The sequence below is a fragment of the Oryza sativa genome, chromosome 3 (genome assembly GCF_034140825.1).
Source record: "Oryza sativa Japonica Group chromosome 3, ASM3414082v1".
Classification (NCBI taxonomy): domain Eukaryota; kingdom Viridiplantae; phylum Streptophyta; class Magnoliopsida; order Poales; family Poaceae; genus Oryza; species Oryza sativa.
In genome coordinates this window covers 32,352,017-32,374,600 of record NC_089037.1, presented here as the reverse complement: position 1 = coordinate 32,374,600, position 22,584 = coordinate 32,352,017, and the positions used below count along the sequence as shown (strand labels likewise).

The following is a 22,584-nucleotide window of genomic DNA, read 5'->3' as shown; positions in this document are numbered from 1 at the left end:
AGCATATCTGCACAGCAGCAGCAGCCGATGCGAACAACCACTCGAGACAGCGAAACGCGGCGGCCACCGGCAGCGGCACGCAGCTAGCCAACACTGCAGACGACCCCTCCCCGCGCGCTCCGGCCGCCATCGATCCACCACGGGCAGTGCGCGGCGCTTTGCGGCTGCACTGCACACACGTCGCCGTCTCGAGAAGCCTTTTTAGGCCATCAGCCACAGCCATGGCCGATTGGCCGTCGTCCTTCTCCTTCTCATTCTCCTACTGCTTCTCGTGCAATGGCAACATCAAGAGACAGCATCTGTACCTGCAGCCACCAAGTTTGCCGAGAGAGAGGACTGAGAGCGACTTGATCGATCGTCTCCAGATTCCAGGCCTTGTTTCGCAGCGTCCATATAATATAAAATATCATCTACTTGTTCTGCTAGCTGTTTATCACAGATGCATTGGCGTTTCTTATAGCATCTGGTTCTTGTGAGCACATACACTGGCAGGGCATCTACTCTACACTACAGTACTATACTCTAGTGATCAACAGGTGAAGTGTCAATTCTTTCACTTAATCATAAAATCATAATGCTAGTGTTTCTGTTGGGTTTTAATGCTGTGTTTGGTTTGGAAATGTTAAGTCTTCAGAGAATACAGCAAGTTGCATTATATCATTCATGTTGCGCTAGAGTTGCTGATAGACTGTCTGCATGCTTGCAATTCTTTCATTTTTGGGGAGCATGGTTGACACTATCTGCATTACAGTTGTTCTTTTTTTTTTTCTCCTTTTTATTGGAGCTTGATTTGACAACACATCATTTATGTGCGTGCTCCGACATGGAGAGCACACCAACAGACAGGGGAACAGGGAAATAAAGGAGGGTAGTATGATGTGCTCTTCTATTTGAAAAGGTCACACTTTGACTGGTTGCATCATTGTTTAATGTCTCCTTGTTTAAATAACTGGCCCTAAGCTTTGTTGATGATCAGGTTGGATGACCTTTTCAGCAGTTGGTTACAAACCATTTGTTTATCACGCCCCAAAATTCCCTCTTCAGTTTGCATGCAGCTTCCTTAAGGAAAAAGAGACCTTTTTATTTTTAATTTGAACAAGCACAAACATATCGTTAATCATGAGAGCATTTAGTGTTTACACAAAGCATCAATCAAACAATTGATACAACTCTGATAGTATTTCCATAGATGTCTGCATCACCGGTCATAATCCCTTAGCTTTGCACACATCAAACAAAAGAATCTGAAGATTTTCTCTCCCTGTACAATATACGTTGCTGAAATTTGCAAGCCATGCCAAAATCACCAATTTGAGATTTTCTCCACTAATTCTTCCTTTCCCTTCTATCCAATATCTTCCCTTTGAGCCAAGTTGATATACAAAAAAAGATAACACCTACATTTTTTTTCTTACAATAAACCCAAGAATGTTATACATGCACCTACAATTCATTGACTAGGATTGTGCCAAGCCTGGCCAGATCAAACCATGCATCTGCAGTTGTCTCACCTAACCAGTGGTATTCCCTGTCCCCAACACCCACAAGAATACAAGAACATCAAATAGCAAGCAAGAATTTTTAGAACCTTCATGGCCGTAGGAGTATTTGTTTAGCCAAGTCGTTGTACTGTTTGCTGCCCCGGGCGGCTTGGCTCTTCAAACACGCGTGACAGCGACCTGTACCATCTCCCTCTTCCCCTTTCTTTTATCTGTCTCCTTTGATTTATATGCCATTGCCTTTGCTGAACAGAAAAGCTCAGACAGACACAGAGAGATCGATATCAACATGCTTTAGTCCATACACGGATTAAACTAATGGCATGCACATCACGTTCTTGCCGATGAGACGATGCGTTGCAAGTTACAAGTAGTAGAGAGGAAGGCACAGGCAGGATTGGGTGTTTTGGATTGTTGCTGGAAAAATTCAGGATTATATTGGCGTCAGTGAGCTTGCAGAAGCATTCTTCCTGTTCTTGTTTTAGGTAGCATTATCCCAAAGAGAGGGAGAGATTATTGGAGCTCATTTGATTGGTTGATTGATTGATTGGAGTGGTAATCTTCAGTAATTCTATCTTTTTTGTCCTTTGAGTACTTGAAAGTACAGTTAATTTTTCGCTAACTCTGCAAATTGAAGGTGTAAAAACTTGGATTCTTGGTTGGTTGATTCAGGTGAGGTGAGGTGAAGTAACCATGGGTTCTTGCGTGTCGACGACGAGGCGGCGGCGGAGGTCGAGGAAGCTGTCGGTGGCGGCGAGGAAGTTCCGCCGGAAGGTGTCCGCGGCGATCGCCGACGCGCCCATCGCCCGCTCCGGCGGCGGCGGCGGCGCCGGCGGCGAGGTGGCGGCGGCGAACTGCTTCGCGCGCCACGAGGTCGTCCACGTCGAGGCGCCCGTGTCCAACGTGACGCTTCACCTCACGCAGCTGCAGTGGCAGCACAGCCAGATGGACGCAGGCAGTGGTAAAACAATAGCATACAAATTTTCTGAAACTTTTTTAAAATCTTCCTGGTTATGAAATTTCTCAAATCTCTGAAACTTTTTTTTTGGTCGAACCAGTGATCTGTGAAGAAGCGTGGTACGACTCCGTCAGCATCCTCGACTCGGCCGACTCCGAAGACGACGATCTCGACAACGACTTCGCCAGCGTCAGTGGAGGTAAAATGTTTTTCTTCAGACACTGTCAAAAATGTCAAGTAATTCAGTGTAGTTTCAGAGTTTTTTCAGACAGCTCAAAAGCTTTTTCACGTCTCGTATTCCAACCCAGATCCTCTCCCGGATGTCACCGCGACGGCGACGTCGACGTCGACGAGCTTGCTCGACGCCGTGCATCGCCTGAGGAGCATCGCGAGCGCAGAGGCATGCCAGGATGATGATCCTCCCGGGAAAGCTGAAGAATCAAACGCTGCTGCTGCTGCTGACGAGTGCTGCAGCAGCAGCGGCGGTGGCCTGAAGGAATCGGCGGCGAGCTCGACGCGGCCGCCATTCCCGCCGTCGATTCCGAGCAACAAGATCCAGCCGATGCCGATCGTCAGCGTCAGCCCGCACAGCCAGAAGAAGAAATCCGCCGTCGTCAGGCTCTCCTTCAGGAGGAGATCATACGAGGGTGACGAGATGACTGAAATGAGTGAGTCTTAGCATCAGCAATTCAGCACTAATTTTTCTTTTCTATCTTCAAAAAAAGCATCAGCAATTCAGCACTCAGCTTGCTAATCTTGCAGCGTGTTGATGTGCGCGATCAATCTTTCTTCACTTTGCTGACAAATTTAACAATGCAGGTGGCTCTACGAACTATCTGTACCGTCCAAGAGCCGGTTCATCGTTGCCGTGCTCGACCGGCGAAAAACTGTCAGATGGTTGTTGGTCAGCTATTGAGCCGTCAGTGTTCAGAGTCCGAGGGGAGAGTTTCTTCAAGTAAGAAGCAATTGCATCGATAAACACACATTGTGCATGATGTTCATCAGTATCCTTGACTGAATTCTTGAAATGCTTTGCAGAGACAAGAGGAAATCCCCAGCTCCGAACTGCTCACCATACATCCCAATTGGAGCAGACATGTTTGCCTGCACAAGGAAGATAAATCACATTGCGCAGCATCTCGCTCTTCCATCTCTGAAGGCTCATGAGACCTTCCCATCACTCCTCATTGTGAACATTCAGGTAAATTCAGAAGGACTCAACTACTGCTTTTTCTAACATCTATTAATTTCTTTGGTCATCTCTGAACCTAACAACTTCTACTGATTTCCACAGATGCCTACCTATCCAGCAACCGTGTTTGGCGAGAACGACGGCGATGGGATAAGCCTAGTTCTTTATTTCAAGCTATCTGACAGTTTTGACAAGGAAATTTCTCCTCAACTAAAAGAAAGCATCAAGGTATGTTCAGATTGCTTGCATTTTCATCTCACCCTTTTTCAGTGCCCCTTGGCCAAATTGCTGATGGCTACTTGGTTGTACTACAGAAGCTTATGGGTGATGAAATGGAGAGAGTTAAGGGGTTTCCGGTAGACAGCAATGTGCCCTACACTGAGAGGCTGAAAATTCTGGCTGGTTTGGTGAACCCTGACGACTTACAGCTCAGTGCAGCTGAGAGGAAGCTTGTGCAAACCTACAACCAGAAACCGGTGCTGTCTCGCCCCCAGCACAAATTCTTCAAGGTAATAGCAATCTGCATCTTCAGACTTGATCCCATCTATACATCAATTGATTACACATGCTGAAATCTTCATGTTCTACGACTACGAATTCTGACTGAAAGATCAATATATGTTCATTGTAATGCAGGGGCCAAACTACTTCGAGATCGATCTCGATGTCCACCGTTTCAGCTTCATTTCAAGGAAAGGGCTTGAGGCCTTCAGGGAACGATTGAAACATGGAGTTCTTGATCTTGGCCTGACCATTCAGGTACTTTTCTTTTGCTCTTGGCCTGAAAGAAAAACTTGTTCTTGACTGAAATTCTGACTCAAGCATGTTCTGATCTTGATGCAGGCACAGAAGGCAGAGGAGCTACCTGAGCATGTCTTGTGCTGCATGAGGCTGAATAAGATCGACTTTGCCGACAGCGGGCAAATACCAACATTGATAATGTCCAGTGACGAATAAATTTTTAATGTCACTGAAATTTACTAACTTTGAGAGAGAGAGAGAGAGAGAGAGAGAGAGAGAGAGAGAGAGAGAGATCTGTACAAATCGGGAGAGTGGAGTAGAAACTAACACAAATTTATGCATTAAGCTGCATAAACATCGTGTAAATACTCATTTATTTGCCAAAGAATGACAACAGGAGCATTCTGCAGTGAGAAGCTGTACTTTTCACTAATCCATTATCTAATTTTCAGCTGATCGAATAACTTGCATTCTGAAACTTTTCCTCAAAAAGAAAAAAAAAGCTTGCATTCTGAAACCATTTACAATTTACAGTGGTGATGTTAAAGCCACCACTCTAACCCTAGCATCTTTCCATTGAAAAATGCAAGGGAAAACAACAAATATACAGAGTTACTGTACAAACCATTAAAAAGCAAAGCCAAGAAGCAGCCACAGACAAACTGCAGCCAGAACCAACATGTCAGCCTCCCTAGAAAAACAACTGACATCTAATCAATCATGATGAACAGCAACAACTAGCCATCATAATACGCAAGCCTTTTTGCGTATTCGCGAAAAAAAAAGAAGACGAACAACAACAACAACAACAACTAGCCGGCAGGAAAATCTGCCCAAATTAAAGAATCAATCACCATTCATCTCTATTATTATTCACACAGCGAAAAAGAAAACACAGAGATCACCAGACAGAAGCATCCGTGCAACACAGGAGTGTGTTAATTCATCCTCCCGGCTATGTCTCCTCTTTCATCTGGTGAGCGCCGCCGCTCGGTTGCTGATGAGCCGTGCCACCGCCGGCCAACCTCATGGCCGCCGGGCCAGGCATCTGAAGGTTAGCGGCGGCGGGCGGCCTCCCCGGCGGGTCGTGGTTGTGGCGGCCGGTGTACGTCGTCAGGACGCACTTGGGATCGGCCGACGCCCTCTCGATCTGCTTCCGCACGTTGCAGCCGTCCGCCGTGCACTTGTAGTAGCTCCTGCGCAGCACATTCGGTTCAGGATTCAGGGGGCGGGTTCAGAGTTTCAGGCTGTAACGTGCGTGTCAGGTTCGTCACACTCAAGTTGTGAATTGCAATGCTCATTTATTGGGTTCTTTCGGGACATGGATTTTATAGCTCAAGTATATGCGTATTCGTTCTGCTTGTCATTTACAATTTAAAAAGACATAATTCCTAGAGTTTTTTATAACATTGATTTAGCATATATGATACATCTACAATCTGGTAGAAAATCAAGTCAAAATTCAATATACACAACAAGAAACAAAATAAACAAACTCATTCATGAATAGTACCAACAATGTCCATATTTTTTTTCCTGCGGGGATGTGTGCGTGGAGTTTGGTATTGTATACTAGTGGAGTGATACTCCTTCCGTCCCGTAATATAAGAGATTTTATAGGATTGTGACGCATCCTAGGACTACGAATCTGGATAAGAACATGTCCAGATTCGTAGTTCTAGAATGTGTCACATCCCTCCAAAATCCCTTATATCATGGGACGGAGGGAGTATATAACATTGTAATATGTTGTTGGTTTCCTCTAAAAAATATATGTTATTGTTTTTTCTAAAAAAAAATATGACCATCTCCTCTCCAATTTATTAGCTACAACTAAATTTAAATTATCAAAAATTAATTTTAGAGTTAATTTAATTTTTTTACCGAAGTTTATTTTCCGGCATTAGTTTTTAACCCACTAAGAACACATACAAAAATGTATAAAAAATTTAGAGTAAATTTCACAAAACCACATATAGTTTTATCAAACTATTACAAAACTATATATTTAAGACGTTATATCACAAAACTATAGATTTAGCGATCAATTTATTGTAAAACTATAAATTTAAGACCAAGTATCACAAAACTAGAGATTTAATATTGGAGTAATCATAAAACTACATATTCTAAAATTTAAATCCAGAGCACTACAGTCTGTTAGAGTTGTAAACATTGTAGTTTTATGATTAACTTGACACTAAACTTGTAGTTTTGTGATAAATTTACTACTCAATCTTTATTTGTTGACACTCCGTCTTAAATCTGTAGTTTTGCAAAAGTTATTTTTAAGTATATGTGGTTTTGTGAAATTTACTTAAAGTTTTATCCATAAATTGTTTTCCGATCGTTAATAAGCGTTACATGTTGCTATAGATGAAATGATCAGACAATAATGATATGAAAAAGATGAGCGCATGGTTGTATATATATGTGCACCTAAGTTTTAAATGGATTTTCCAGTTGTTTTCCCCCCTTTCTAAATGCATTGACGTGCAAAACTTTTACGTGTTTTTAGAAGAACAAAATATTAGCAGAGACGTGTTTACCTTGGTCGTGGGTTGCCCTTGACAACTTTCTGGCCGTACTTGCGCCACCGGTAGCCGTCGTCGAGCAGATCAACCTCGCTGCGAGTCTGCAATATGATCTTGGGCTTCCTCACCACCCTTTGCCCCACCTCGCCATCTACACCCCTAACAACCAAAATCACACGACCATCAACTACACAGTAATTTGAGAGCAATTTTTTTAAAAAAATTAGTGTAAAATTGCTCGTAATTTGATCCGACGGTTGATAATCATCGGCACGATGATCGATTGCTGGACCCACCTGTCATGCCCTTCCTCGCCGTCGTCGTCGTCCTCGTGCAACAACGTGTCGTCGTCATCGCTGGGGTCGTCCTCGTCGGCGGCGGCGGCGTCGTCCGCGGCGGCGCCGGCATTGTGATCAGTACCGGCGGCCATGGCGGAGCTGCTGCTGCTGGCGGCGCCGCCGCGGCGGGGCTCGACGGGACGGGGGTGGCTGTGCCGGCCCTTGTAGGTGATCTCCTTGATGCAGCCGTCGGACGAGCGCTCGACGATCTTCTTCACGGGGCAGCCGTCGCGGGTGCACTTGTAGTAGCTCCGCGGCGACTCGGCGTCCTTGAGCTGCTTCTGCCCGTACTTGCGCCAATTGTACCCGTCCTTCGCCGGCTGCTCGATGGCGGCGGCGGCCGCCGGCGCCGGCGCCGCCGCCGCGTGCATGCCGCCGCCGAACGCCGCGGCGCGGAGGAGCAGCTGTTGCATGCTGTGGCGCTGCTCGTGCGGAGCAGCCGCGGCGGCGAGGTCGAGGACGCTGAAGCTGGGCGGCGGCGCCGGTCGTGGAGGCCATTGCGGCGGTGGCGCGTCGACTCCGTGGAGATACGGCGGGTAGGGGTGGAGGCCGGCGGCGAGCGGCGGGGAGACGAGGGTTGCAGGGTGTTGGTACGACGGCGGCGGCGCATAGTTCGCCTGTGCATGGAGCCATGGCGAACAAATTAAGGTGCAAATCTTTTTTTTTCTTCAGTGAATTTTCTTGAATGAATTTTCTCACTGTGTTTTTGCTTGTGATGATGCAAGTATATATCTCATGCAAGTAGGTCAAAGTGTCAAACTAAGTAACAAATGTAATTCAAATTATGTAACTAGTTGCTACAGTAAACCTTGCAAATTAATCTCAGTAAGAACATAAAACGGAGCTTTTGTTTGCAATTAGAATCTCATGAAATAACCCGATAGCAAATACCGATCAAATATCTGTATACCACGGGATTCCAATTTCGAGAAGAATTCTTCAGAATTAATCAGAAGTAAGTATCAGCAGCAGCAAATTCTCACCACCAAATTAATCACGAGAAGAGAATCCAAGAGACCAACATTACCATGGAGAACTGAGGTGCCAAGCTAATCCCAGGAGGCGCCGCGGCGACGTCCTCTTCGACAGCCCACGGCGCCGCCGTCGGCTGGACCCCGACGCCGACGCCGACGGCGCCGGCGGCGAGAAGCGCCATGTAAGAGCTCTGATCAAAATCACTCCCATACGGCGCCGCCACCTGCCCAGGAACACCGCCGCCGTCGAACACCCTCTCCTGCCCCGGCGACGTGAACGGCTGCTGCTGCATGCCGCCGCCGCCGTCGCTGCGGCGCCGATCGGCCATTGCCACCGCCGCCGCCCGCGTTAGCTTCCTTTGCTTCTACTAAGCGACAAAAACAAGCTGAAACGTGCAATGGCAACGCCTCCCGATCGATGACAACGACGGCTGCCGACCAAGAGAGGGGATCCGAGCGAGATGTGTTGGGATTGGACTGACTCGCTCCAACTGCTTGAGCTGAATATTTCCAAAACCAACGGAAGCTGTCTCCTTCCTCCGGTGACTTTGCTCGATCGATCGCGGCGGCGGTGACGGCGGCTACTCGCCGGCGTCGAAAGCGATCGCCGCCTTCTCCTTCACCGGCGACACGATTGGCATTGCTCAGATCAGGTGTCCGGCCATGGTCGCCGACACGGCGACGAAGATGATGATGAGGTTTGAGACTTGAGAGCCTCTTCAACGATGTGACATATGGGGTTCCTATATTAGCTTAAGCTAGCTTTTAAGTTTACAGTTTGATTATCTGGAAGATTAGCTGCATCCTCTGCCTGCTGTGTACAACTAATTAAGCAGCATTATTTTCTCAAGAACAGAGATTTGGGAGCTGTGTGTGGGGGATAATTGTGGAGGGGCATTGCACAACGTGGACCAATTGGTTCTCATAGGATCAAATGCAAAAGCCAAAAACTTACAAGTGTAATCCTCTCTACAACATTGAGGATTTGAGGCAAGATTAAAAAAAAAAATCTCCATCTTGTGCACGCTATATATATAACCTCACCAGTATCTCTTAGCCAGTGGAATGTCTTGGCACATTTATAATATGAGATATATACATGTATCGCACTAACCCCCAAGGCAGTTTTATAATGCTACACGTTTCTTTCAAACTGTTGGCAAAAGTATATTTTTGCAACCATCATGGTCAAATACCATATTTCATTTCTTTGATAAACAGCAGCTTTCTCCAGCTCTATGTAAAGATCTTTCCACGCGGTTTGCTGGCGCCATTGGTGGCCAAACAAGTATTACACATTAATTCCTTGATTAGAGACATCTAATTCTTTAGTAATTTCTAGCTGTATATCTCTTTTCACTGGAGTACTACAAGACAGAAGCAAGAACACGGTTATTGTAGAGTAAAATATTCCTGGATTACCAACAGAGGTTTCCTTCCAGGGAGTTAAATCACCTTTATGTTCCATCCATATCATATGGTAGACCCTAGAATGTCGTGATGGTAACAGCAGTCACAGAGGTAGGAGTATGCCTTTGTAACATCACTCCATCCATATCACATATATATCCCTATGACGTTGTTTTTTGAGACAGAAAGTCACCTTTTGTTACTAGGTAGAGTATGTCTTCCATTGTCTTTTAGACTATGGTTTCAAATTGGCTTTGGTACAACAACTGACTGAACCAGCATAATTAGTCAGTTTTTCCCCCTCCCCATAACGAATTGGTCAGAAATTTTGACTCCTAAGTTTTGCAGCAGAAATATGAAGAACGATCCACGGCCATAATCTTTTTCAGTTTCAAAATACTTGTATTCAACAAAACCAAATTCGACCAGGATGATATCGGCATTTACAAGGGGAGACAAATTCCAAACCTAAAGGTTTAACTACCCCAGCCACACCAGGGAAAAAAAGCCACTTGGAAATATATGAATGCGACATGCTAGTAGAATTTTAGCCAATGAAGAGCAAAACACTGCTCTCATAAGTTTCTCCTATTCGCATAGGATGAAGCTGTCCAAAAATATATACTCTGCTATCGCATACCGAGTAACAAGCCGCAAGACTAAGTACGCACACTTCAATGAGATCATTGGAGAAAATCTACGAATTATCGAAGTAAAAGTTGTCCTTCATACTTTAGTCTCAAAGAAGTAAGTTGATGAAACAGCCAAACCAGCTGAGTCATAAGTCCGCACAAGCCGCTGCCTCTTTCCTGGTGATTCCATCCAGCAGAACTCCAAATGAAAAGAATCCATGTCATTCACAATCTTACCGATGTCTGTCGGATATCCCATGTACATTCCTCCAGGTAACAAGGTCATTTCATATCCTCCATCAAACTGAAGCAAGTTGTTATTTGCTGATCCTGTCCAGTGAACAGTTGTTGTTGTGCTAGATCCAGATTTTGTTGACATGTTATCCTATGAACAGCATGAACAACATGTAACACAAGTTATGAACACGATATAGTGCTACTGAAAACAAACACTTTTTAGGCAAGTGCATTTATAATTTTTATAAATCATAAGATTGACCTGATTAGAAATTTTCCAATGCCTGTAAACTATAAATCTACCTAATTATATGAATGCAACTGTAAGGTAAAGAACGAACACAATATGCTGATGCACATACTAGTGCAGACACACCCGCTTGTCCACCCATTGCATGCAAATTTTGAAATCCATCACCCATAGGTTTACGGCTGTGTTTTAGGTCAATTTTTGCCAAGACACTGATTGGGATTATCATCTTTATAGAAGCACATATTTCCATACTCCATAGTTAAAAGTCTAAGGAGAATAATGATACGCAAAATGTAATTCTGCAGCATACCAGAATTAGCTGACCATTGCGGTCCTTTTCAAGGAGAACCACCGTATCAGCTTCAGAAAGTGTTGCTCCATACACCCCGCTCCTCTTAGTCACAGAACGGCCTTCCCATCTTCCCAGTAGTGGAGCTATTCTATCACTGTTGGTGATCTAGTGCAAAAGAAAAGGGCTATTTTTAGCATCATCCCATTGTCAGATCGTTTGAAACTATAGCATTTGCTTATATAAGAACTCACATCTGCATCATCTGAAGAGTACATAAGTGGGACTTCAGATCCCTGCTTTTCATGGAAAATTATAAGCATATCGAGCACTCCCTTTGGGTCCATGATGTGGAAAGCCCTTACTCGGCCATTGCCTTCACGAGAGTAAAGGCAATTCTCACATACAATAGATGGCTTACGAGAAGGGATCTTCAAGTTTCTGGTGAAGTACAAAACAGATAAGTAACAGCTCATTATACAAGCATCGCAGTGCAGTAAGCATGTAACAATGTTTCTAGGTTGTTTACTTGGGGGATTCTTCACCAGTATCATCTTCTCCTAGCACACCAGCCCGAAGGACAGTCTCCAGCATTCCAGCAGTCTGATACCTCAGAGCAAATGCCTTTTCCTCTTGAAAGAATCCTACCTACTAAACAACACCGCTCATTAAAAATACTCAGAACTACACAAATTTTTTAAAAATGTCAAGAGATCATCAAACTTCAGTGCACCTGCTGGTATTTATCTACAGTGAACATGTTTGTCTCTTTGATTTTGTACTCCACCCACTCTTCAGAATCCTCCTCATCTACAAACGATATCTGAGAAGAAGCTTGCTTGATATACAGCCTGGAAAACACAATAGGTAAATATGCCGTAAGGATCCCTGGCCACAACAGAACGGCCAAAACATTGTTCTTGATTACTGACAATCACAAAGGATATGATATAAACATGGAACACATGAAACAATACTGAATTAAATAAAAAAATGCGATAATTGAAGTGTGCTATCAGAACTGAACAAAAAAGGATTTAACATGAGTAAGTGGAGTGTCATTACGATTGCAGGAGGCTGATGAGGTCGTCCTCCCCGTAGGTGCTCACTGACAGCCGCGTGCTGATCCCCTGCAGCACCCTCCCGTGCGCATCGAATTGCTGACGAGAAGAACACAAGCACACAGGCACACGAACAAGAACACTCAGCGTCTCAGTCTTGCAGACTACAAACCCAGAGAAGAAGAAGAAGAAGAAGAAGAAGAAGAAGAAGAAGAACTAGAGGGAGGCGAGCGCGCACGTAGAATGCTCCATTCCACTTGCCGACGTTGACGTCGAAGAAGCGGCGGAGATTGTCGATGGTCATCGCGTCGTCGTCGTCCACCTCCGGCGGGCCGGCCACCGCGGCCCGCGCGCAGAGCCTGCCGCGGCGGAACGGGGACGGGCCGGGGCAGGGGACGCGCGCCGCGCAGGAGCCGTGGCGGCCGCTGCGGCTTTGAGGGCGTGCGGTGGCGGCGGCGGACGCCGCGAGCCGGAGGACGGCGACGAGCGCCTCCGCCATGGCAGAGCAGAGCGAGCGCAAAGGAGAGGAGTGGAGTGGCCTCGTGTGCACAGTCGCGTTGCGGACTTGCGACTTTGGTTGAACCTTATCACTTTCTGCACCGCTAGAAGGGACCCATATGTCGGTGACGCACACGGACTTCGTCAAACTTCCAAAGTTTCTATCGCATCGAAACTTTTCTACATGCATAAACTTCCAATTTTTCCGTCACATCGTTCCAATTTCAACCAAACTTCCAATTTTAGCATGAAGCAAACACATCCAAACTTAAAAATATTTTTATTTTTTAGACTCTTTATTTTTAATTTTATTAATAGTCTTTTTCTAAAGTATTTTTAAATATAAACCTTTTGGCTACAAGGTACGGCCTGGCGCGGCCAATTCACTTTGTCACGCCTGGCAAAACAACGTTGCCACCAAAAGGTGAAAATCTGACCAAAAATGGAAAGCAAAATTTGACCAAAAATGACATTGATTGAAATCTGAGACCATTTTCACCTGTAAAGCTAAGCTCCATGCGATTCATTTTGAAAGTGGAAAGCAAAATTTGACCGTTTAGGACTTGCAAACATGGCTCACAGAAATTCACAATTGTTCAACACAATAACCAAAATAATCGAAACCGATACGTAAGAAGTCAAGAGGATCACTTCGACTAAGTCAAAGAGCACCCAAAAAATGATGCAACAGAATATAGGATGGATTACAAGAAATTTTGCATATAACCCAAAGAACATTGTATATAAATAACCATAAAGACTGTAAAACTACTGGTTCAAAATAGCATTACATATAGCAAAGGTACATCCAAATCATTCGGTATAAACCGCAAGATGGAACAACGGCCCATATGTCTTCTTAACTTACGCTCAAATCAAAAGTTTATATATAATCTCAAGACCAGCTCCAAACTTAAAGCGACCAGACAGGTAGCCAAACACGGTAACAAGGTATTCTAGTTCTTGGGGCCAATATCCTTCAGAGCGCAGATCTGCTCCTCACCCATGGCAGACATCACGGTAACAATCAGATCCTTCCCCTCGGCGAATCCATCCTTGATCTTATAGCAACAACAACAAGAAAAAGAGTTTGAGCAATTCTGGAAAGAAGATGTGGATGCCAAAGCTACAGCTTAAGACCAAATCACTAACCTGAGTAAGCAGAGCCTCATCACTAGGGAGCCTCAGGTCATCCTTAGTGCCTCCACTTTCAGTCAGGAGGCTGACCTGTGGAATGTGTGAGACGTGCATTACAGACTAAATAATACCAAGAGCCAAATCAAGAGATAGCTAAAAGGACTAAAGAAACATACAAATCCATCTTCAGAAATAATCAAGAGATAGCTAAAAGGACTAAAGAAACATACAAATCCATCTTAAAAGGACTAAAGAAACATACAAATCCATCTTAAAAGGACTAAAGAAACATACAAATCCATCTTCAGAAATAATCAAGAGATAGCTAAAAGAGAAATAATCAAGAGATAGCTAAAAGGACTAAAGAAACATACAAATCCATCTTCAGAAATGTCAATCAGCTGATAATCAGTACGGTTCACGTGGGGGACCTGCACAGAAGAAGGAAAACAAGTAAACCACACAGCACGAACCAAGCAAACAGTAGTCTTAACATGGTTAAGAATTTATACTTACGTCACAGTTGTGGGAGGAGGGCACAATATCTTCAAGCTTCTTCCCATTGAAGATGTCAATGGCCACAAAGTGGCATTTTGCATGTCCATGCTTCCCAGTCTTGGAGGTGGAGACCTCAACAACCTACAAAAGGAAGGAGAAGATAAGATACTTGTATAAAAAGTGGAGACCTCAACAACCTACAAAAGGAAGGAGAAGATAAGATACTTGTATAAATGCATTATGTGGTCATCAAACCTTCGTATCAACAAGAAGACTAGCATGGTTCCCACTCCACTATAACATTCATCAAAGAAAAGAAAACAGGAGTCGTTCACCAACCAATAATTGCAAGAAGATAGCACAAAATATGATAACCACATTAAGGCATTTTAAATTAAAGCACACGTCGCATTGACAAAATGAGTATTTTAAATTAAGGCCTGAATCGCAGTGATGAAATGAGGTATTAGTTTGGTAACAGGCAAAGCGTTGCACTAACAAAAAGCTAAAAAGGGCGTGCAAATTTCATTTCAACCTTTTGGCTGAAATCATCAATAGTCAAGTCACCCGCAGAAACAGTACTTTTGCCTTTGAGATAACATAATCATATCCACACTACAACAATGACAGTGACTATATATGGATGAAAATACACCCGGCAAGAGAAATAGTGAGCACAACCCCAAATCAGCAAATACCATGCATTACAAACACCACAATTGCAAAATCATCATTTCCATGATGAACGAAACAAAACAAAATAGATTCAACAACAAAAAGTTGACTAGTTAGCGCTGTATAACAAAAATGGCTGGTCACTGCTGACGCAAAAAAAAAAAGAAAGTGCAAAAGGGGAATTAAACCCACAGTTGCGACACTATCCAGAAAATTGCATAAGCACAATTCAGACTACACAGATAAATCTAAACGTATGAACATATAAGGTATAAAAATTTACAAATGGCTACTAATAGATTATTATTGGAACTAACAAACCAGCCGAATCCCGCAGTAATCAGCGCCAACCTTTCGAGTTTACAGAGCAGACAAGAACACAGAGGACAACTCCTAACTCAAAACAAATCTAAGCGAAAAAGAGGGGGACAGAAACGGGGATCCAGACCTTGCATGGGCGGTTCTTGATGACAATATGACCGTTCTTGCGAATAGTACCAGCCTGCTGCGGGTAGGTCTTGGACGCGCCGGCGTCGGCCTTCGACTCGAAGTGGTGCTCCTCGGAGTCCGACATCTCCAGCCGCCCCCAAAACCCAACCTGCCACCAACAACAACAACCACCACCAGGCGCGCACAGGTCAGGAACGCCGCGACCCCCTAGATCAGATCAAGAAGACGAGAGTGGAAGAGGCGGCGGCGGCTCACCGAGGTAGTCGGAGGAGGATGCGCGAGAGGATGGGAGAGACGCGATCCGGCGACTAGGGTTCCGGACGGGCGGAGCTCAGCGAGACATTTATGTATGAGGCGCCGCATCCGCGGAGAGCGGGCCGTGGGATGGGCTTTTCCGCCGGCCCATTCGGCTCGGCCCGTCGTGATAGTTACTTTGGTCGGCCGGGTGGCGCCCGCGCGTACCTAGCGTAGCCGTCGGATCGAAAGGGTCCAGCCGGATCCGGCCGCACGTGAGACAAAAGCGGCTCGTCCTTTTCATAGACGTGGGGCCCACCCAACGGCAGGCGGCGGTTTTGCTGCTGACTTTTCGCAGCGCGCAGAAGCCGCTTCGCCTGGGATTGCGTGTCGTCGTGGTGCACTAGCAGGAGTAGTGCACGATGAAAATTGCAGATTGCAGTTCACTGTACAACATTTTTTTTGGTCGGCTGAAATGTACCTTTGCGTGTTTGTCACCTGTCACGATATATCTGTAAGCCAGCAAAAAATGGCACGTGTTCTCCTACCGATAAATGGACGGTACAAAGGTTAAGATAAACCCAGAAAGCACTTTTGTGCTCTACTGAGTCATTTGACATGATCCATACATACCCCCGGTGAGCCTTTCCATAATACTTTTAAGCAGTAAGGTTACCGTCTGAAAATTTACATCCCTAAGAATGGGGAGCCAGATTTTTCACATTATAATCCTTTTAAAAAATTGATTTTAAAAATAGAATTAAAAAAACATATTTAGGAATAAATCATTTTCACAACATTAACATTATTGACGTTGTGGTCCAACGTAACAACGCCAATGATATTGGCATCACTTCACATTAGTCCACCGGAGAATGTAGAACAGCGCCAATGTCATTGGCACGGTCATGTTGAACCACGAGACCAATAACGGTGGTGCCAAAAAAAGAATCAGAATAAGTCTTTTTTTTATCTATTTGTTAAATAAATGTTCTAAAAGATCAAATGGTGAAAAACCCAGAAAAGGGGAAAGCCAGATACTAGCAACATAGCACTAGCTGGAAGTCACAGCATCCTAGTGCAGCAAAGATTCCAGACGCAAACGCATCAGGTCAAACAGATACACACACTTCAATATGTCTGGAGCAACACCAAAAGAGACACAATTCAATGTCTGGATCAACTCCAAAAGAAAGAATGTGCTTGAGAAGCAAAAGATTCCTCTCGAGAAAATATTCCTACTCGTTTCCCTACTAGCAGAAAAGAAAAACTCAAATTTGCTTCAACCATTTTGCATAACCAGATCCAAGTCCAAATGTCCAATAACATGTGTTACATTTCCTAATAGCAGTTTGAACATACAGTACATGATGTACTAGTTTACACACAGTCGCTACAAATCTACCCTGCCCTTGCTTGAGAACAATCACATGCCTACACAAGCTGAGATAGGTAAACCTGCTAATTTGTATGAGTATAATGCTTCCCCATACAACAATACAACAACGTTCAGCTACATCCTGCGCAGCTAACAAAATGATGGGGTGGAAAAGAATACCTACGAATAAGTTTAGCTCGATTAGTTGTACAACATGAAGGTAGGGACCTCCTGCTAAAAGGTGAGGCACACCTCCTTAGAAGTGCTGCTTCATTTCGAAAAATATCTGGTGCTCCTCTACCCTGAAAACGTGCAAGCGAGATGATCAGTAGGTAGATTGAATGCTTTCTTAATGATGAGGTGGAACAAACATGATACTTCGATTCAACAAAGATGAAATACTATCACTATAGTAACCAAATCCAAATGTTTAGGATACTTTGTAATCATATCAGAGAATGAGGAGAAGTGCTTCTCATCAGAAAGAAGCATAGTTAGGTATGACAGTGGACCACTTTTTTCCAAAACAAACAACCACAAATTGAAGGCAATGACAAAAGACCAAGCATCAAGTAATCAGCGTACTGATCAACTAAGAAAAGATTGCTGCACGTATGCAGCAAATGGAAAGGTTACTTGGTTGAATGAAATAATCAGAACGCTCAACTACCAGACCCCTCCATGCATACCTTCCATGTACAACACACATGTGGTTTATATATTGGAAGCAAAACTCTTCCTGGGAATGCAATAGGTTAAACATAGTAGGCTGTAAACTGCTTTCCTATTTGCCTAAATAGCTGACAGTAGATTATTTAGTAGAAAACTTTCACCAGAAGTGCTATAATGGTGAGATGGCACCTTAATTAGCACTTTGGTGACTCTGGTTTAGTCGTGGTTGCCAGGTTAGTGCTTGTTGAACCTTCATTTCTGGTAATGAAAATGGGAGACGACCCCTCTCTTTCTAAAAAAAAAGGGGGTTCACCAGCCAAATTTAGATATTTATAACTTATAAGTGGAAACGTCTTGTGCAATAGATTTTGATAGGAAACCATGTTCTACCATCACATGATTACATCTGAATAAATATTGAATGTAATGGCAATTATTGATGACAATGAAGCAATAGGTAATTTTCTGGTTCAGTAGCTACTCACATTTTATCTGATTCTTGATAGTTGCTGTTTGAAGCAACTGCAAAAATTTGACCATTATGATTGAACGCTATCGATGCCACACTGCCTGAGTAGATAGGAAACTGCACAGGTAAAATACAGATCTAAATTATTAACCCGCCAACAGAAAAGAGGTACATATACTGATTAACTAAACTGCGTTAGGAAAATTGAATTGCTATTGCACACAGGATACAACAGCCAAGTTTCATTTATAGTTGTTCAAGACAGCATCCGTCATTTAACACAGAGAACCATAGGAATTAAGAACAATCCAATCTTGATCACTGGACATTTGCAGTGTACACTTCTGCAACATTGCTCTAATATATATATAACATTAGAAATATTCTTTTGCAACTAAGTCCTCAGAAAATAGATGCTAACAGTATTTACAGAAGGCAATAGGAGAGATAAGTGAAAGCAGGGTGAGAGAAGAGTTAGCAGAAGGGCCTACAGGTAAGTCATTTCATTCTTAGTCAATTTTAAATTGCCACAATCAAAACAGTTGCAGACAATATGCTTTCACCTCAAGGATCACATGTTACCTCATGCAGCTTCTTTTTTGATTGAGCATCCCAGGCAATGACATATCCTTCATTATCTCCAGTAACAAAAGTTTTGTCACTGCCAATCAGAAACCAGTGTGTCCACATCACTTTGAGGTTCGTTTCAAAAAAAAAAATCACTTTGAGGAACAGGACAGCTGGAAGATGCACAAAAAAAAAATACAAAACATACAACGGATGAATTCCGATGCTATTAATGGGAACCATACTGGATCTTCCATCTCTAGATTTTGGATGACACCGGAAAACATATCTGCAAAAATACAAGTATCTCAATTAAGTTCTGAGGGTGAGTACTTTGGGCATCTATACATAATACATTATTATAGGACTTGTTTTGGTTCCGCTACATAAAACTTAATAAGACGTCAAGATTGATTCATGCATCACCACCTTTTGTTCCAAGTTGGTCCTTTCACACACACACACACACAAAAAAAAAAGACAAACTAACTCAGCACATAAGAAATTTGTCTAAAAAGATATATCATGCAAAAAAATTATGTGTTATTATTCTTGTCTTTTGGATTAGAATAAGTTTCTACTTCACAGCAAATAGATATAGTTTGAGAGAAGAGGCCTGAAAATGTGAGTAAATTTCCACGCTATCTCTATTCAAATAAGAAATGATCTTCTCTTTATAGTGAATTAGCGGTCATCGATTATTTGTTTTAAACATTTGCCATTGATTTCTCTAGTGAAAGCACAAAAAAATACCCCATATCACCATCGGTTCCACGATCAAAGTACTTCACTGCAACAACTCCATCCACAGATCCTGCTGCGTATCCTGGGGAAAAAAAGCCAATCATAAGTTGATTATCTGTTGTTCAAAAATAACTGTTTCAGATAAACAAACAATCAGTAACACCTTGGAAGGATATAAAATAAAGAAAAGAATAAGTACGAGAACGTCTGAATGTACATATGTTTGATTTAAACGAGAATGGAGACTTCAACACATACCATCAACAATATCGTATGTTTTAATACTAGGTTACATGGGTGTCCCCATTCTCGAAAAGATATCACCATCTACAAGATGATGACCATCACTGGTAAGGATTTCCTTTTTCTTAAGGAAGACGAAACAAAGAGGGCTCTGGGCTAGGTTTTATAGCGGGACAACAATGGTAATATTTATAACAACTACTGTTGTTACAAATTTCATCTTCGCATTGAGAACTTCGGAAAGGAAACTAGTCTTAGCCTTCATTAGTATCAAGAAAAATATATAAGAACTCATAAATATAAATAGAAACCCTACCTTTCCACTCTGGAGAAGAGTGAAGGCTTCTTAAATGATATTCCACAGGGGAATCTTTTACTTTTACTGGTCCTATCAGGTTCCTCATGTCATAAATGTAAACTTCTCTCTCAATTGCTGCTAATATATACATTTCGCAGACTGAAAGTGATGCCACATCTGAATCCAAATTTTTTATGCTGTTCGGGTTCACATTTCTTGTTTGAGAATCCCAGAACATTAACTTTTTGTCAAGGGTAGCAGTTACAACTTGACCTGATAAGAACACGACACAACAATAAACACAAATTAATAAGTAAAGGTTGTCATTTCTATTATGAAACTCGCTAAATAGATTCGACGCAAAAAATAAAAAGAACTCACTAAATAGATAATTATTACAGGAATCCATTTACAAATACCAAAAAAACTATAGTCACATACTAGCATAACTTTCTTTCCTAGTATCATTATTATTATTTGCGTACAGAAAATGTCAGATGCTGAAAACTTTTCAGCAAATAAGGACACATAGGCAGGCAGTGTTAAAGTTTTCACCTATTGGATGCCCGGGCCAAGCGTCCATCGAACCAAGAAAAGCATCAACGCAATGAACTGCCCCTTACCAGTTATCTGGGAGAACTCGATGCAGGAAACCACTTCGTGGTGTTGCCCAATAGTACCTTGAGCCCCTGAATGCAAGTCATACCTGAGAACATTTCCCAAAGTACTAATACATAAAATTTCCATATTTAAATTATATAACATGGAGAATGGAGCATTGCTTAGTATTTGCACGAAATGCTACATATAGAATTCAATATCAGTATAAACAACCTAATAGGACTAGTGCCGTCATGCACCCCACAACAATACATGCGAACACGAGCTGATAACTCTTAACTTGGTCCAAAATTCAGCAGATAAAGATCATCTAAGGAAATGAAGCAGTGAGCATATTAACTAAGGGTGAGTTCCAAACATATTAATTCATTTTGAAGTTTTTTTAAGCTATTGGGTCCTTCGTTTTCCACCCGCACGTTTCTCGAACTGCTAAATGCTAGTACGTTTTTTTTTTGTAGAAAAAGTTTCTGTCGGAAAGTTGCTTTAAAAAAAATATTAATCCATGTTGAAGTCTTTTTAAGCTAATACTTAACTAATCATGCACTAATCCGTTGCTCTATTTTACGTGCGTGGGGAGGGGTTCCTATCTTGCACTGCCCAACGTACAACACCATCGCACCACCGATTGCAGCCCACTTTTATAGGAATGTTACCTGGTTATGGATCCATCGGAGCCACCTGTGAGCGCCACGGCCTCATCCTGGAAGCAGCAGTCTAGAAGCGCCGCCTCCGATTTCGCCTCCATCCGGAGCTCGCACGCGTCTGCGTCGTACAGCCTCAGCCCCTACGGAACAAATCCCACCAAAATGGGAAGCAAAAAAAACACTAATCAGGCCTCTCCGTCCTCCTCCGATTTCGCATTTTCACGAGATGAGACAACTCAAAACCGGAAGCTCGCAAACAATTCAGAACCCGCCCAGGTTCCTCCTACGAACTGGACCAAGTCAGAAGCACCCCCACGCGCCCAATCCATCCAACCCCAAACGGCGAAGCCACCCTAAATCACGAGAGGGGATGAGGAGGAGAAGGAATCTCACCGAATCCCACGAGGAGACGAGCAGGTGGTTGGAGGACGGCGCGAACCGAAGCCTCGAGGCCGCGCCGGCGACGGCGCCGCCGCCCTCCCGCCGCCGCCATCCCATCGATTCACCGCCGATGCTGGATTTGCTGCGAGCGCCGGAGACTTCGAGGAGAGTGGTGGGGTTTCGAGTTTTGAGTTTTTAGCCGCTCTTTTTTTCCCGCTGGTGAACTTGCCTTGTCCGTGGGCCGCAGCAAGCAGGCCACCTGCTGTTGGGCCACCTTGGCCCAGTAATGTTGGGCTTTCGTGTTTGGGCTCCGTCGATTAGTTTGATTTTATTTGGTTTTTTAACGTTAAAACCAAATATACATTTTTGTTTGTGAGCCCCTTTTGGTCTGGCATGTAATTCGCCAAATTAGGATCCGGTTTGGAATGTTTGTATAAATTATACGCATGTATTGAGTATTTGAATCTAGGTAAGTCAGGGTCAAATTGTTTGACATGCCAAGTATGTAACACGCATCAGATCGGAAAGTAAAGTTTGTGTTCAGAGTCAATAAACACACGCTTTTGATTCCATCCGTGGACAGACATTTTGACGAAAATGCATTTATATAAGAGCTGTTATTAGCACATATAAAGGTTATGATCAAACTCTCTAATTCCGCAATTAATCCAGAAAGCAACATTCAGGTGACAAGATTGCATCTTTTGTTGCCGCTTTGAACAAGTTTTTGTGCTCCATTTATCAACCTCCTTTTGATACAGCCATACACCGAAGCATCACTTGCAAGCTGTCCAAAAACTACAAGCATGCAAGATTCAGGGAATTGGAAGAATCAATTGGTATTTCAGTTTCTGAATATTGGCAATTCAGCACATGCATAACCTGCTAAAGCATAGTACACTCATACAGGCTAGAACTCTCATTTGTACACCCATTTTGCTGCTATCATTCTTCATA

At 43.3% G+C, this 22,584-nt stretch overlaps 5 protein-coding genes across 7 annotated transcripts; 1 reads left to right on the top strand and 4 right to left on the bottom strand.

Annotated features, from left to right (window-relative positions):
* LOC4334179 (uncharacterized) lies at positions 1-4,806 on the top strand. 2 transcript variants are annotated; one of them, XM_015775474.3, is made up of 11 exons: positions 1-536; positions 1,753-2,054; positions 2,172-2,460; positions 2,558-2,656; positions 2,766-3,125; positions 3,277-3,412; positions 3,496-3,658; positions 3,752-3,877; positions 3,964-4,158; positions 4,286-4,408; positions 4,493-4,806. In XM_015775474.3, exons 3-11 carry the CDS (start codon positions 2,193-2,195, stop codon positions 4,604-4,606), a joined length of 1,584 nt encoding a protein of 527 aa, XP_015630960.1. In that variant the 5' UTR covers positions 1-536; positions 1,753-2,054; positions 2,172-2,192; the 3' UTR covers positions 4,607-4,806. The 2 variants fall into 2 exon arrangements, with proteins under 2 accessions (XP_015630960.1, XP_015630962.1); XM_015775476.3 differs by lacking the exon at positions 1,753-2,054.
* A 49-nt stretch (positions 4,807-4,855) lies between these two features.
* On the bottom strand, positions 4,856-9,137 carry LOC107276591 (probable WRKY transcription factor 58). Its single transcript, XM_015775479.3, has 4 exons — positions 8,290-9,137; positions 7,221-7,879; positions 6,940-7,083; positions 4,856-5,586 (listed from the first exon to the last, which is right to left on the bottom strand). The coding sequence occupies exons 1-4, from the start codon at positions 8,563-8,565 to the stop codon at positions 5,346-5,348; spliced, it is 1,320 nt and encodes a 439-aa protein (XP_015630965.1). The 5' UTR covers positions 8,566-9,137; the 3' UTR covers positions 4,856-5,345.
* Positions 9,138-10,027: 890 nt separating this feature from the next.
* Positions 10,028-12,674, bottom strand: LOC4334178 (uncharacterized). The gene is made up of 7 exons (XM_015775477.3): positions 12,357-12,674; positions 12,123-12,217; positions 11,791-11,908; positions 11,587-11,705; positions 11,312-11,498; positions 11,079-11,225; positions 10,028-10,663 (listed from the first exon to the last, which is right to left on the bottom strand). Exons 1-7 carry the CDS (start codon positions 12,615-12,617, stop codon positions 10,373-10,375), a joined length of 1,218 nt encoding a protein of 405 aa, XP_015630963.3. The 5' UTR covers positions 12,618-12,674; the 3' UTR covers positions 10,028-10,372.
* Positions 12,675-13,311: 637 nt separating this feature from the next.
* Positions 13,312-15,694, bottom strand: LOC4334177 (eukaryotic translation initiation factor 5A-2). Its single transcript, XM_015775481.3, has 6 exons — positions 15,632-15,694; positions 15,375-15,524; positions 14,270-14,392; positions 14,128-14,184; positions 13,769-13,843; positions 13,312-13,677 (listed from the first exon to the last, which is right to left on the bottom strand). Exons 2-6 carry the CDS (start codon positions 15,498-15,500, stop codon positions 13,573-13,575), a joined length of 486 nt encoding a protein of 161 aa, XP_015630967.2. The 5' UTR covers positions 15,501-15,524; positions 15,632-15,694; the 3' UTR covers positions 13,312-13,572.
* A 1,192-nt stretch (positions 15,695-16,886) lies between these two features.
* Positions 16,887-21,789, bottom strand: LOC4334176 (mitotic checkpoint protein BUB3.3). 2 transcript variants are annotated; one of them, XM_015775480.3, is made up of 9 exons: positions 21,640-21,789; positions 21,256-21,386; positions 20,605-20,687; positions 20,000-20,254; positions 19,450-19,522; positions 18,905-18,985; positions 18,712-18,790; positions 18,146-18,246; positions 16,887-17,290 (listed from the first exon to the last, which is right to left on the bottom strand). In XM_015775480.3, the coding sequence occupies exons 1-9, from the start codon at positions 21,742-21,744 to the stop codon at positions 17,245-17,247; spliced, it is 954 nt and encodes a 317-aa protein (XP_015630966.1). In that variant the 5' UTR covers positions 21,745-21,789; the 3' UTR covers positions 16,887-17,244. The 2 variants fall into 2 exon arrangements, with proteins under 2 accessions (XP_015630966.1, XP_066164478.1); XM_066308381.1 differs by lacking the exon at positions 20,000-20,254.
* Between the last annotated feature and the right edge of the window lie 795 nt (positions 21,790-22,584).